This window comes from Mya arenaria, chromosome 8 (assembly GCF_026914265.1).
Source record: "Mya arenaria isolate MELC-2E11 chromosome 8, ASM2691426v1".
Taxonomy (NCBI): domain Eukaryota; kingdom Metazoa; phylum Mollusca; class Bivalvia; order Myida; family Myidae; genus Mya; species Mya arenaria.
This window is the reverse complement of record NC_069129.1, coordinates 22,997,837-23,012,236: the sequence shown is the minus strand read 5'-3', so window position 1 is coordinate 23,012,236 and position 14,400 is coordinate 22,997,837. Positions and strand designations below refer to the sequence as shown.

The following is a 14,400-nucleotide window of genomic DNA, read 5'->3' as shown; positions in this document are numbered from 1 at the left end:
GAGCACATCGTCTCCATTAACTCAATTATTTCTGGCAATAACAACAAAGAGGATCACATCGTCTCCATTAACCCAATAGATTCTGGCAATAATAACATATAGGAGCCATCGTTTTCATTAACCCAATATATTCTGGCAATAATAACAATGTAAAGGCACATCGTCTTCATTAACCCAATAGATTCTGGCAATAATTACAATGTAAAGGCACATCGTCTTCATTAACGTTATAAATTCTGACCATTATAACAATGTAGTACCCAATAGATTCTGACCATAATAACAATGTAGTAACCCACTAGATTCTGACCATAATAATAATGTAGAACCCAATATATTCTGACCATAATAACAATGTAGTACCCAATAGATTCTGACCATAATAACAATGTAGTACCCAATAGATTCTGACCATAATAACAATGTAGAACCCAATATATTCTGACCATAATAACAATATAGTACCCAATAGATTCTGACCATAATGACAATATAGTACCCAATATATTCTGACCATAATAACAATATAGTACCCAATATATTCTGACCATAATAACAATGTAGTACCCAATAGATTCTGACCATAATAACAATGTAGAACCCAATATATTCTGACCATAATAACAATGTAGTACCCAATAGATTCTGACCATAATAACAATGTAGAACCCACTAGATTCTGACCATAATAACAATGTAGTACCCAATAGATTCTGACCATAATAACAATATAGTACCCAATAGATTCTGACCATAATAACAAAATAGTACCCCAACAGATTCTGACCATAATAACAATGTAGTACCCAATAGATTCTGACCATAATAACAATGTAGTACCCAATAGATTCTGACCATAATAACAATGTAGTACCCAATAGATTCTGACCATAATAACAATGTAGTACCCAATAGATTCTGACCATAATAACAATGTAGGAGCACATAGTCTTCATTTACCCAATAGATTCTGACCATAATAACAATGTAGTACCCAACAGATTCTGACCATAATAACAATGTAGTACCCAATAGATTCTGACCATAATAACAATGTAGTACCCAATAGATTCTGACCATACTAATAATGTAGTACCCAATAGATTCTGACCATAATAACAATGTAGTACCCAATAGATTCTGACCATAATAACAATGTAGTACCCAATATGTTCTGACCATAATAACAATGTAGTAACCCAATAGATTCTGACCATAATAATAATGTAGTACCCAATAGATTCTGACCATAATAACAATGTAGTACCCAATAGATTCTGACCATAATAACAATGTAGTACCCAATACATTCTGACCATAATAATAATGTAGTACCCAATAGATTCTGACCATAATAACAATGTAGTATCAATAGATTCTGACCATAATAATAATGTAGTACCCAATAGATTCTGACCATAATAACAATGTAGTACCCAATAGATTCTGACCATAATAATAATGTAGTACCCAATAGATTCTGACCATAATAACAATGTAGTACCCAATAGATTCTGACCATAATAATAATGTAGTACCCAATAGATTCTGACCATAATAACAATGTAGTACCCAATAGATTCTGACCATAATAACAATGTAGTACCCAATAGATTCTGACCATAATAACAATGTAGTACCCAATAGATTCTGACCATAATAACAATGTAGTACCCAATAGATTCTGACCATAATAACAATGTAGTACCCAATAGATTCTGACCATAATAACAATGTAGGAGCACATAGTCTTCATTTACCCAATAGATTCTGACCATAATAACAAGGTAGTACCCAACAGATTCTGACCATAATTACAATGTAGTACCCAATAGATTCTGACCATACTAATAATGTAGTACCCAATAGATTCTGACCATAATAACAATGAAGTACCCAATAGATTCTGACCATAATAATAATGTAGTACCCAATAGATTCTGACCATAATAACAATGTAGTACCCAATAGATTCTGACTATAATAACAATGTAGTACCCAATAGATTCTGACCATAATAACAATGTAGTACCCAATAGATTCTGACCATAATAACAATGTAGGAGCACATAGTCTTCATTTACCCAATAAATTCTGACCATAATAACAATGTAGTACCCAACAGATTCTGACCATAATAACAATGTAGTACCCAATAGATTCTGACCATAATAACAATGTAGTACCCAATAGATTCTGACCATAATAACAATGTAGTACCCAATAGATTCTGACCATAATAACAATGAAGTACCCAATAGATTCTGACCATAATAATAATGTAGTACCCAATATGTTCTGACCATAATAACAATGTAGTAACCCACTAGATTCTGACCATAATAATAATGTAGTACCCAATAGATTCTGACCATAATAACAATGTAGTACCCAATAGATTCTGACCATAATAACAATGTAGTACCCAATACATTCTGACCATAATAATAATGTAGTACCCAATAGATTCTGACCATAATAACAATGTAGTATCAATAGATTCTGACCATAATAATAATGTAGTACCCAATAGATTCTGACCATAATAACAATGTAGTACCCAATAGATTCTGACCATAATAACAATGTAGTACCCAATAGATTCTGACCATAATAACAATGTAGTACCCAATAGATTCTGACCATAATAATAATGTAGTACCCAATAGATTCTGACCATAATAACAATGTAGTACCCAATAGATTCTGACCATAATAACAATGTAGTACCCAATAGATTCTGACCATAATAACAATGTAGTACCCAATAGATTCTGACCATAATAACAATGTAGTACCCAATAGATTCTGACCATAATAACAATGTAGTACCCAATAGATTCTGACCATAATAACAATGTAGGAGCACATAGTCTTCATTTACCCAATAGATTCTGACCATAATAACAAGGTAGTACCCAACAGATTCTGATCATAATTACAATGTAGTACCCAATAGATTCTGACCATACTAATAATGTAGTACCCAATAGATTCTGACCATAATAACAATGTAGTACCCAATAGATTCTGACCATAATAATAATGTAGTACCCAATAGATTCTGACCATAATAACAATGTAGTACCCAATAGATTCTGACCATAATAACAATGTAGTACCCAATAGATTCTGACCATAATAATAATGTAGTACCCAATAGATTCTGACCATAATAACAATGTAGTACCCAATAGATTCTGACCATAATTACAATGTAGTACCCAATAGATTCTGAGCATAATGAAAATGTAGTACCCAATAGATTCTGACCATAATAATAATGTAGTACCCAATAGATTCTGACCATAATAACAATGTAGTACCCAATAGATTCTGACCATAATATTAATGTAGTACCCAATAGATTCTGACCATAATAACAATGTAGTACCCAATAGATTCTGACCATAATAATAATGTAGTACCCAATAGATTCTGACCATAATAACAATGTAGTACCCAATAGATTCTGACCATAATAATAATGTAGTACCCAATATATTCTGACCATAATAACAATGTAGTAACCCACTAGATTCTGACCATAATAATAATGTAGTACCCAATAGATTCTGACCATAATAACAATGTAGTAACCCACTAGATTCTGACCATAATAATAATGTAGTACCCAATAGATTCTGACCATAATAACAATGTAGTACCCAATAGATTCTGACCATAATAACAATGTAGTACCCAATAGATTCTGACCATAATAATAATGTAGTACCCAATAGATTCTGACCATAATAACAATGTAGTATCAATAGATTCTGACCATAATAATAATGTAGTACCCAATAGATTCTGACCATAATAACAATGTAGTACCCAACAGATTCTGACCATAATAATAATGTAGTACCCAACAGATTCTGACCATAATAATAATGTAGTACCCAATAGATTCTGACCATAATAACAATGTAGTACCCAATAGATTCTGACCATAATATTAATGTAGTACCCAATAGATTCTGACCATAATAACAATGTAGTACCCAATAGATTCTGACCATAATAATAATGTAGTACCCAATAGATTCTGACCATAATAACAATGTAGTACCCAATAGATTCTGACCATAATAACAATGTAGTTCCCAATAGATTCTGACCATAATAACAATGTAGTACCCAATAGATTCTGACCATAATAATAATGTAGTACCCAATAGATTCTGACCATAATAACAATGTAGTACCCAATATATTCTGACCATAATATTAATGTAGTAGCCAATAGATTCTGACCATAATAACAATACAGCAATACATCGTCTTCATTTACCAAATAAGTTCTGGCACTAAAAACAATGTAGGAGCACAAAACACATATATAATTATGAGTGTCACTGTAAGGTCTTCTAATCAACATACGATCAGGATTTTCTGTTAATTGTACATCAACGCCATACAAGATGGAGCCTCGTTCTGCCTTTTATTATCTAAACTGACCAAGCAAACGAACTAGATATAACTACATCGAACTACATCGAATCGCATTAAGGATTGATCGCAGTATTTTTTTGCGTTTATGCTGTATGCACGCAGTAGGGCATGCGAGCAAATTCCATGAAGCGCGCTATATATTTTAATGAACAGATAAAAAATAATAGTGATTTATTGGCGCTTTCATGACTGGGGATTTTGTTGCCACGTAGCAATTAAGTAAAGGCTTATATGGCACACGTAATAATTATAAAAGCTAAAATATTTGATCTGTACACAAAATGATGTGTTATTTTTTTAATCAATACAGTCAAATGAGTTAGATATAATAATGTATTCAAATTGGCAAATATAGTTCACCTTAAAGCTTTGTTTCACAATAAATAAAAGGCACTCAAGCAAAATAACCTACAGTTTCTTGTCATAGTCAACGCTGAGGGCTTTAGGATTGGCTGCATCACTATTAAGGGTCTTAATGGTGCCTGTGCCGTCCATTGCCATTTTCTTTATGGAACTTCCACTTGTCCAAACAAGAGCTCTGCAAATCAATCATAATTTAAAGGTCAGCAATAGTCAAGGTCATGGATATTCAAAGGTGAATCAAAATAAAGTGAAAATGTATTTTTTCGCTAGAACTATTTCGTGCTTGTCATGGATATGCGCGCAGTGATTCAGATAAATAGTCAAATCGGTCTTTGAATAGTTCTAAGGAGAGTGAAGCATTATTTCTTGAAAGCTTCGTGAAAACTGTTTTATGGTGACATTTGAAGCGAAAACTATATAATAAGCGTTCTAAATATTGCCACAAGCCAAGGTTTCCACGATGCTACAGACGAGAGTCTTCAACAAGGGAGGTAATTACATTAAAAAGGAGTTCCATACGGGCATTTTGTCTTCAAGCATAGCAAAAATTTTGGATTAACTTATCTGGGATGGGAGGAATATTTATGAAATATAGTTGATTTCTTCGTATATAAAATTTGTTTATTTTTCATTAAACAACAATGAAAAAGCTATCAAACTATACCTTTCGTGAGGCAGAACCATCAGGTTGGCGGGCATGTCGTTTGTTTCTCTGACTGTCTCTGTTCCGCCATCTTCTGTGTTGACTAACCAGATTTGACCACGTGACTCGGACCAGTAAAGGTTGTTATCAAACCAGTCGAAGGCAAGGCCTGAACAATGAAAAAAAAAATATTGATTGTACTACTGGTATTACCCTGACAGTTTAGGATATCTGAAGCAAAATATTGCTTTCCAACGAAGCATTTATGAAATTATTGATCACGTGGTACAAACACACACACAAAGCCACACTCTGTTTCGAATAACACTTGAAATAGGATGGATGGATGGATGGATGGATGGATGCAGATTTTGAAAATAAAATACAAACTGTTTACCTGTGACTTCACCAACTGCGTATGTGACAAGTTCCTTTGCTGTATCGTTTATGTTCAGGTCTACCGGTCGTTTATATATCCTGTTACTTGCGTCCGAGTAATAGAATGCTCGTCCAATACTGTCCACTTCTACATGTTGAATAAAGTCGCCAGGTGCAGCTGTACAAATAGAAATTGCATAAAAAAGTGAATGTTTACATTTTTCATACGTAGGTAAGTATTTTATAAAATTATGACATATGTTTTTTGCTTATTCTTTGACGTCATGACGTTAGGTTTTCGTATCAAATAGGCGCAGGTGGTGTAACTATCGTTTTCGCTATCTCGCTTGGCCAATCGGAACACCTAGGCATTTTCCATCGAAAACAAAAGCGGATTTATGTCGGTGCTTTAGTAAAATTTCTCGTTAAACTATTATTAACTTATTATAGTGCTTTACGTGCAATTTGTATTACTAACTTAAAAAAATCCTAGTGAAGTGAATTACTGCCTAAATACTTTTCTAAGAGTTCTAAGAGTAAAATCCTCAAGCTAAACTGTTTAATTAAAATTACTACGCGATCTACTTGCAGCGTAGTTAACTGTAAATAACTCTAACATTGTAAAATATAGTAAAATGCAAGTTATTATTTACATACGGGTGCTTTTTTATCTTTGCCCGTGGCTCAATATAAGTTTTTTCAGCATGGTTAAATATTTAAATCATCTTATTTAGGGTAAGGAAAATATTATCCCCGCAAACGACAGAAAATGCATTTCCTTCCTTTTTCGCCTTTTCTTTAGCGCAATTTTCATCATCAATTGATCGCGTTCTTGCGTTCTGCATCTCACTTATGCGTCACCCTCAGAATTTGCCAACCAAAACAGCAGAAATCAGGTATCATAAATATCAGAATAAAATTGCATAACCCGGCAACATTAATTCGTGTTTAATTATTTGGGCGTAGTATCATAAATCAAATCCTCTCCCCCCAACCCCCACCACCCAGACCGCCCCCAAAAAGCTAATATTTAAGGAATCACTTGTCGTAATGACAAGTTTTCGAATAAAAAGCTCTTTACTGATATTAAACAAACAAAGTGAACAACCTATAAGGATATATGACATCTTGAACCAAATAATCTCACAGTAACGTTTATAACATACCTGTTGGTGCCGGAGTAGTTGTTGTTGGTGGTGCCTGCGTTGTTGTGTTAACTGTTGGAGGGGAAGTCTTCTGCGTCGGTGCTGGTGATGTTACGTTTGTACCATCGGTAACCTGCCGCCGTCGACGAGAACTCGGCGTTGTTGTCTTAAAAAAAACATGGTCCTTTTATATTGATCCGTACACAGATCAGAACATCCGATTTAATCTTATATCTAGTATAGGTATAAAAGTATAATAATAGAATGACTTTGTAAATGCCAGAATGGACAGTTTTATTATAAATACAATTACAGGGCAGGATCCAGAACGTTGGATGGTGCATGGCGTAAATGAGGGGCACAACCTTTTGATATTCGGCCCGATCCCCACCTGCACCCCATGAACAGAAATTTAAATGGTTTAAAATTTTGGCAGGTTGGTTTTATTTTTTCATTCATTTATTTGTATTTTTATTGTTATTTTATTTTTTGGGGGGAGCCTTAGTAAATTTTAAAAACAAAGGGTCGGATGCAATCAAAATATGGTCGGTCGGGACAACATATTTTTTTAATACGTCCTACCTGGTTAGACGGGATCGATCGAATCACAGTGAAAACGCATGGGCTGTCATAGTAGGAGTTTGCCGACACGCGTATGTCTGCGAGACAGATGTGGGTGTGGCTAACCAGAACCATCGCCCTGTGAAAAAGGCCCTTGTTCTCTGAAAGTATAATGGTATAAAATTAAGCTTTCTTTCTATGACACAATCTATGTATTACTTTATTGTTCACTTAATACAAGGGCACCAGTCAATTGTAAAACACCCCCCCCCCCCACCCCACCGGGTCCGGGGAATAGCGGGGGGACTTTGACTTTCGGTCCAGCCAATCCTGGATAAATTTCCCGCCCTGCGGAGACAAACTGCTGGTAAAATCCCCGCTAAAACCCCGCACCCCGTGGATGTCCTAGGTAAGGCCCATTCCCCGCTATTTTCGGCGCAAAACCAAAATCATCGCAATCAATCGCCACTGCGGGGCCGCATGGAAGGTAAAACACGGCCCATTTCCCCCGCTATTCCCGGTGTACACTCTGATCTGGGGGGGGGGGGACTACAATTAACCGGTGCATAGCAGATAACAGTAAACAACCCGTATGCTAAGACAAACGTACCTTTACACTTGTTTGAACTGGCTGGATCAACTTCGAATCCCTCTGCGCATGTGCAGACAGCGGACATCTGATTGGTCAAACAAAGGTGCTCACAGTCCAAGATGGCACAATGATCTAAAACATTTAATTCGAAAGGGATAAGAACTGATTTATTAAGAATCAAATAAGACAATATCATGTTATAGTTGGATTAAATGAAGTTGATATTATTCAAATGTCAACTGACTTTCACGACAAACAAATCTTAACCAATAAAAATCTATGATTAAATTTACTGCAAAAAAAAAAGAATGATCCATTGGCGGGAAAGAACAGCCAATAAAAATCTCAACCAATGAAAATCTATGATTAAATTTACAGCAAAAAACGGATGATCCATTGGCGGGAAAGAACAGCCAATAAAAATCTCAACCAATGAAAATCTATGATTAAATTTACTACAAAAAACGGATGATCCATTGGCGGGTAAGAACAGCCAATAAAAATCTCAACCAATGAAAATCTATGATTAAATTTACTGCAAAAAAACGGATGATCCAAGTGAACGTAAAATTCTAATCCAGAAGAAACAAAGCGAAATAAAATGTCGCAAAGTATGTATATAATTGATTATATATTATATTTAAATATGCCAACTAAGAATGGACGTGGTGACGATTACTTATGTCTCTCTGTCTGTAAACCGGGTTACTATTACATATGCGTCTTTGAACTTTGTGTCTTTAAGCAGGGTAACCATTACATATGTATCTGTGAACTTTCTGCTGTAAACCGGGTTACTATTACACATGCGTCTTTGAAGCTTGTGTCTATAAGCAGGGTAACCATTACATATATGTCTCTTTGAACTTTCTACCTGTAAATCGTAAATCGTGTTACTTTTACATTTGTGTCCTTGAACTTTGTGTTTTGCAACAGAATAACCATTGAAGAAAAAAGAACTTTGTTTGAACTTTTTGTCAATAAACAGGGTATACATCCATAAAATATGTGTAACCAATTTATGTCTGTATGAGTAACTCACTCTACATACATCTGCACTTTCCCTTCTAGATTTTATTTGACCTCTTTGGCAGACGAAAACCTAAAAGAAAAGAACGGCGAAAGGTACGTTTTCGCTTATTGTTTGTCATCGTCGGAAACCGCCGATACACACTACGCTATACTTCGTTGTGTACGTTTGAAGTGTTCCGGAGAAGTACCGTGGTTGCCGACGATGATTTTTTGTATACAATAAGACTCTTTTTGCATTGATGTCTTTTATAATTGATAAAAAGTAAAACTTCCAAATGCTTCATAATACGAGTTCATGCAATTCGTTTTTGTATGACAGAGCAAATTAAAAAAAACACCTACCGACTTGTTTTAGTGGTTGATCTTCCTCGAAGTAAGCCGCCACTGCGTAAATATATTCCGGGTAGATCGAGATGGACGTAGCCTCCTCTTTACCGTAATGGACTCCAATGGTGGTGTTATAGAACATCGTATCACCGTATGATACGTCTGTAACTACCACGATGTCCTGAAACCAATCATGATCTATATGTGTGTGAGCGTATCAAATTTCAGGCGCGTAGCTGCCTATACGCGAGTACGCGGCTGAATCCACATGATTCTGACATCAGCTGAAGTTGCAGTACGCGTACTTGACTACATGATCAAAACTCATCAGAACGCCCAGAATGCATCACATTACGCCATGTATTTTAAAATATTTCCGAGGGGACATGCCCCCGTACACCCTAGCACAATTATGAATCATCGTGAATAGAGGGCGACCTAAGCCCCTGTCAGGACACGTTGATTTAATGGGGCTGGACTCCGTACGATGAAATAGCGAAAAAAACAAGAACATTGTCAAAAACGGACATAAACTTGGTATCGATGTGTACAATGCATTGAAACTTACTAACTGAAGTACCACATAGTTTTCAATTTAAATTATTTTTCGCAGTTTTTCGTATTTTTCCATTAAAAAAGATTACTAGGTATGTCTACCTAGTAGAATTCATTCCCTATGCGTGATTGGCTAGTCGATGTTATCACGTGATATTACAAGTTAGGTATATAGCTTAAATATTAAATCCGTAAAGAATAAGTCCCCGTGGCACAGTGGATACGACACTGGATTGCAATTTTGGCGACACCGGTTTGAACCCGATCTCCGACTTGATTTTTTTTTACATTTTGGTATTATTATGATATCAAAGAGTAAACCAGTAAACCATTTTATTAAATAATTGTCCTGAGATTCGGTACAGAAAAAAAACTTGGTTTGGTGCCATTCTGGTGTACAGTCCCTTTAAAGTCGACACAAAGAAATTCAAGTTTTTATTTTCAATTATAAGTTTGCTGTTTTCACGATGGGAACATATTACAAACACCGACTCAATGACAGATTTAAATAGCATAGAAAAACGTAATCGGACTCCATTGTGATGAGTTTTGGCCCCCTCTTTTGTATTTCGGATGTATCAAGTGTTCGTTAATACTGAAAATGTCACGCGGACCCGACGAATTCGACATCATAGGTTCCGACTGTAATAGGTACGGGCGGGTCCAGCAATTGACGTTAGAGAGGGCATAACTTAGGGACGCAACCTTTTGTTATATGCCCCTACCTCAGAACCGAAAGTATATGGCATAAATTATTGAATGGGGGTTTGATGTTACTACTTCGAGATAATTTAAACTATTTGTAGTCGGAAATGGTGCATTAATAGCGTATGTTAGTTATTTTTTCTCCCGGCATATTGAAATAAAATGTAAACTTTGACGATTTTAGAAGGGGCCCGCGCCGGGTACGCCCCCTCTAAATCCGCTAGTGATAAGATTTGTGTTGATGAATGTTGTGAAAAGTGGGAGGTGGAAAGCTCACAAGCACAGTAATGGGTAAGGCCCTTTCGGCGAGTGCTGCATTAATTGTTAGTCATTTTATGTTTTGGAACACAGACATGGTTAGAGTTACATGTACCCTGGCACTTTAACGCACACAGTGTATAGAAGGGTCATACAGTTGCTCCATTTAACTATCCCATCACAAGACGATTAGTACATGTAACTTTAAGTGGTGTGGCGGGGAATCCTGCGACCCCTGGATTGACAGTCAAATGTGTTATCAATAGAAGAAGGACCCGCCACATTCTAAAGAATAATTCATCCTACCTTATATATAGCAAGATCCCACAGCAGCCCGTACGGTATACGCCTAAGCGTTTGTCTGTCCGTCCCGTCAAACGTGACGGACTCGATCGTGCTCTTGTCCCGGTCAATCCAGAAGAGACGCCGCGCAACCGTGTCCACCTCCAGCGTCTTAGGCGCCAGCAGGTTGTTGGAGACAATTGTGTGGCGGTTTTTCCCAGTCATATCCCCTCTTTCAATCTTTGGATGCTTGCCTGAATCACTCCAGAACATTATCCTGCAAAGAATTATGTTTTAACTTAAAGAATATGTTTGTAAATACGTTTACATGGCGTTTACTATATTTTGCGAACTACATCGTTCAGGATGGAAAAGCACATTTTCAGTGGGCTGAAATTATGCTCTCATGCGAAAGAAAAATGTATAAATTATCATTCAACTAGGGGAAAATCTTCTGGTTTCACTTCAAATAAGGTTTGCATTGAATCACTCATTGAATTGCTGGGGGAGGGGGTAGCATTAAGTCTGTGAATCAGGATCAGTTGATACAATTAAACTCCATAAGAACTTGAGATTCCAATACTTGGCGAAAACGCCTTCTTTGATTGCCTTTTCCATCACAGTATTAAAACCAAAGCCAGTGTTTAAGTTAATATGTCCTTGAAAATAATTTAAAAAAAATCTGTAAAAGTGTCATTCAAGTAAAATTACAAGTTTAGTTATATAGTAATACACTTTTCTCATACCCTTCCATTGGGTGTAGAGCTATGCCTGCTGGTGCTTCAAGACCCTGGTCCACAAGTATTGTGTAGATGTCGTCGTTGATCTTTTCCATCTGCCCCGCTGCTGCGCATATCCACCGGTAGATGGAGTCAGTCCAATAAACGGTGTGAGACAGCCAATCAACGGCGATCTAAGGTCATAGAGACAAAATATGATTGGTTGGATTTTGAATAAAATCAGCAGACTGTCTAAGACAGCCAATCAACGGCGATCTTGGATGATTGAGACAGATATGATTGGTTAGATTTGGAGTCGGTTCAGTAGACTGTGTAAGACAGCCAATCAACGGCAATCCAGGATGACTGAGGTAGGAAAGTTTTAATTGTTTTGAATGTAATACATTGTTTACGATTAAGCCAAAAGTTAATGATTAATTGCTAAAAGTCATTTTTAGAAATATAATGTAAAAATATATATCCAAAGAACAAAACGTGAAACATAAACATATGCCCCAGTCATAGTGTCAAATTTCGACCGCACCGTTGTGTCCCGTTTTTGACCTCAACATTTTGAAAACTTTAGCCAGGTGCAACGTTGTCGCAACGTGCTAGCCACGCTTTCGCCACTTTGTAGTCCTGCTGTGACATGATCGAAGGCTAAAGCCACGCTCTAGCATCTTTTCCTCCATGTGACGTTGTTCTACGATCGACCAAGTTCTTACAACGGTGTAGTGCGTTGTGGGGAAACGTAGCCAAATTTTTAATATGTCCAAAACTAAACTTTTGAAATGATTTTTTTACGTTTAAACACGCTTTATCTACATTCAATTGGTTATTCCACATTTGTTCTCGTTGAAGCCACGTTTTATCGCGTTTCTAAACGTTCCTACACCTGGCGGTCAAAACGTGATCTATGACTGGACTATCACGACATAGGCTTTATTACTTATTCATTAAAGGGACTCGCTCATGGTTTTATAAAATGCACTTTTTATTATGAAATAAAGTGTGGCAAATCATAAGGAGTGTTTAAACTCTGTTACTGACAGCAAATGTTCATATTTGCTCAAAAGTCATCTTTGAAGACCACAATTTTCAAAAGCGTTATTAACGACTTTCAGCGAGTTTGCTGTTGCGTGATTGGTTGGTTGACATTATCACGTGATGTTATCAATGTTTTGTTAAAATGTCATAATATCTATTACTTTCGTATACGTTCTTTTGGCCTAGTGGTTTTCTTGTTTTCTTGACTTAACCGGTTTTGGAAAGCACCCCATTAAATATAAATCTAAAATATTGTTTTAATACTTGTATTGCTGTTTTTTTCTGCAGTTTTGCTATCACAGAGTTAAACAAAAATAAAATACATGTTTTAGATGCATAACCGGAAAAACTATTTTTTGGTCCATAAACATGAGCGAATCCTTTTAAGCTAAACCCAAGCTGCAATGGCCAGACTGAATCGGCTATTGACTAAGACTAGCGGTTGCTTAAAGCACGTATGCTGTTAGAAGTGTAATAACGTTGGTATTTATAAAAAACATCTTAAGTAATTTTCTCACTTAAGTCAATGTTGTGAAATGTTCGTTGTCAAATTAAAATAAATGCATAAGTATTTTAACCAAATAGAAATAAAGTGAATGACATACAGTAATAATATGAATATTAATCATGTTGTTATATCATTTGCACAGTGAGATACTTAAATTACGAAAATGACTTTGAGACACTTGAATTAGATAAATTATACTTAAGTCTGGAAATGAAAAGATATTTGTATAATACCGGATCATTTATGAATATACTTAACGTATACCTGAACATCCGGGTTCGTAACATTTCGACTGTTACACTCAATGCTCATGTCTGCGATATTATCGAATGTGAAATATTATTTGGCATACAACCTTTAAGCTACACTCTCACAGATTGAACGTTTTACAACTTTTTTTATTTTTTGTCTTGGAACGAGCCAATTTATGCAAAAATGCACGAACACCAGTGATATAAGACTGCTGACAAAAAAAATCAGATCGCAAATTTTCATATTTAAGTTCAATTATTGATGTTTTATGTCTTATTCTTAAACCGTTAGTAACGCTTTTAGCCATTAAACATTAATTTTCGAACAGAAATATGAACATCTGCGGTCTGATCTTTTGTCAGCAGTCTTATATCACTGCATGGTTTGCAGATATTTACGCAAACATTGGCTCATTCCAAGACAAAAGTTATTCATTTTTTTGTCAAAACGGTAAATCTGTGAGAGAGCAGCTTTAACAAAATGTATAAACAAGTTCAATGACCACTCAGATAGATTGTTTTAAGTATGTTTGGTTTAGCGATATTGTATTTCTCATTATAATACAACAAGCATGA

General features: G+C 35.8%; 1 protein-coding gene across 2 annotated transcripts in view; it reads right to left on the bottom strand.

Annotated features, from left to right (window-relative positions):
- LOC128243880 (low-density lipoprotein receptor-related protein 1B-like) overlaps positions 1-14,400 on the bottom strand; it is a 101,005-nt gene that overhangs the window by 42,405 nt on the left and 44,200 nt on the right. For both annotated transcript variants that reach the window (XM_052961866.1, XM_052961865.1), the window contains exons 5-13: positions 12,046-12,212; positions 11,324-11,576; positions 9,515-9,680; positions 8,159-8,272; positions 7,570-7,709; positions 7,009-7,153; positions 5,862-6,020; positions 5,486-5,633; positions 4,871-4,996 (exon numbers count right to left, since the gene is read on the bottom strand). In XM_052961866.1, the coding sequence (XP_052817826.1) occupies positions 4,871-4,996; positions 5,486-5,633; positions 5,862-6,020; positions 7,009-7,153; positions 7,570-7,709; positions 8,159-8,272; positions 9,515-9,680; positions 11,324-11,576; positions 12,046-12,212 (1,418 nt within the window). The remainder of the gene's footprint in view (positions 1-4,870; positions 4,997-5,485; positions 5,634-5,861; positions 6,021-7,008; positions 7,154-7,569; positions 7,710-8,158; positions 8,273-9,514; positions 9,681-11,323; positions 11,577-12,045; positions 12,213-14,400) is intronic.